General features: G+C 53.4%; 1 protein-coding gene across 1 annotated transcript in view; it reads left to right on the forward strand.

The window, feature by feature from the left end:
• LOC104501706 (lactadherin-like) overlaps positions 1-1,900 on the forward strand; it is a 6,595-nt gene that overhangs the window by 4,344 nt on the left and 351 nt on the right. The window contains exons 7-8 of the mRNA XM_010145560.1: positions 183-385; positions 1,694-1,849. Coding sequence (XP_010143862.1) covers positions 183-385; positions 1,694-1,849 — 359 coding nt within the window. The remainder of the gene's footprint in view (positions 1-182; positions 386-1,693; positions 1,850-1,900) is intronic.

A 1,900-nucleotide genomic window follows, 5' to 3' on the forward strand; every position in this document is an offset into this window, starting at 1 on the left:
CGCCTCTGCCAAGCCTTTCCCTCCCAAGCCTTTCTCTGCCAAACCTTTCCCTGCCTGGCCCTGCCTGCTGCCCCGGGCGGTGGGAAGGTGGGGATGGCGCCTGCTGGGACTGCGGGGTTTTGCTTGCGATGGTGCCATGGACTCTTTCCTTTTCACCGCCTGTGTAAACCGTTGTGTTACAGTGTATTTCAACACGGCAGGTTGCTCGGAGCCTCTGGGCATGAAATCTCGCCTCATCTCCGACCAGCAGATCACAGCCTCCAGCGTCTTCAAGACCTGGGGCATCGACGCCTTTACCTGGTACCCCCATTACGCTCGCCTGGACAAGGCGGGCAAAACCAACGCCTGGACAGCACTCCACAACGACCAGTCCGAGTGGCTGCAGGTGGGTCTCGGTTCCCCCCCTCTGTAACCTCATTTCTTCTCCCCAGCTCCTCCAGCTGTGGGTAGCTGGAAGCAGGATGGGCACAGTGGGAGAGGCCAGGCAGAGCTGCTGGAACAATGTGGCCAGAGCCTTGCTGTGGGGCCCGCGGCTCGGTGGTGCCTTCCCTGAGCTGGGATTGCAGGGGCACGTCAGGATGGGGCTGCAGCCACCCGTTTTAACTGCAGTGCTGGAGCTCTGGATCAGAAGCATCAGTGCCCATAGGGACAGGGTGGTGCAGTCCCTGCAGACCTTGTGGGGTGTACCGAGCCCGCAACACCCCAGTTCTGCATCACCGCCTTGGTAAGTGCCGTTTCTGCCTGGAGTGATTGTCCCATGACCCTCCAGTTGCCCAGAACACCACGTTTCTGTTTTGCAGGAAAAAATCAGGTTTGCTTTTCTCCTCCCAGCCTGGAATGGGAACAAATAGTTTTGAAATTTCCTTCTCAGTTTCCTTTCCTCCCCTGTTTTTATACTTTTCACATGATTTCATGACATAATGGGACAAAGCGGTTTAGATATTTGTCCTGCTTTTTGTTTGGGAAATGATTAAAAGCAGCTGCTTTACAGCCCTAAATAAACGAGCTTATCAAAACGTTTGCTGAGGGGGTCGGGATGACACGCTGAGTTGGGCTGTTGCACTGCAGGCTGCCTGTTTGTGTATGTGAACGTGGATTTATGTGTATACTCACATGTATATACACATACATGTGTTTATGTGTAGCTGGTGCTGCTCGCTCTCTCCAGCATCAAACAGGAACTAAATTAAGGAGACATTCAGCTCAACTGCTGGTTTACCCTGTAGCATGCCAGCAGCAGTAGCGCAGCGTGGCAGAGTAAAGAGAATAGAAACCATCTCACTTACAACCCAAATGTCAGGACTGCATATTTTCTCAGCCAGAATCACTTTCCATGGCAATGCATTTCCTGCGGGAATCCTTTATTGTTTTTGTGTTTTAATTGAGAGCTTTTGCTGTCATGCCCCCATTGACTTCTTCAGCAAAAAATATCAAGATGGCAGCAGCGGGGAAGGGAGCTGAGGTGGTGGGGTTTGCGTCCCGCTTTGTGTTGCTTTGAGGGATGTTGTGAGTGCTAAAGGGTCAGATACTTTACCGGATTGTTTTATTAGTAGCTGTGGCATTGTGGTGGGGGTCAAGCAGAGTTTTCCTCATTCTTGACCCCCGAGGGCCAGCACCTCTGGGACACGTGGGATGCTCTGGGTTGGGAGCAATGCTCCTGTGAGGAGCCTTGACTTGCTTGTGTCTGTGCCAGATTGACCTCCGGGACCAGAAGAAGGTGACTGGCATCATCACACAAGGAGCCCGTGACTTTGGGCACATCCAGTACGTGGCAGCCTACAAGGTGGCCTACAGTGACAACGGCACATCCTGGACCCTCTACCGGGATGGCCAGACAAACAGCACCAAGGTGTGTGGGGCAGGACAAGGTCAGCAGTGACCTCCCGGGGCTCAGGAATGC

The sequence above is a fragment of the Buceros rhinoceros genome, unplaced genomic scaffold (assembly GCF_000710305.1).
Source record: "Buceros rhinoceros silvestris isolate BGI_N320 unplaced genomic scaffold, ASM71030v1 scaffold36151, whole genome shotgun sequence".
In the NCBI taxonomy this organism is placed as follows: Eukaryota; Metazoa; Chordata; class Aves; order Bucerotiformes; family Bucerotidae; genus Buceros; species Buceros rhinoceros.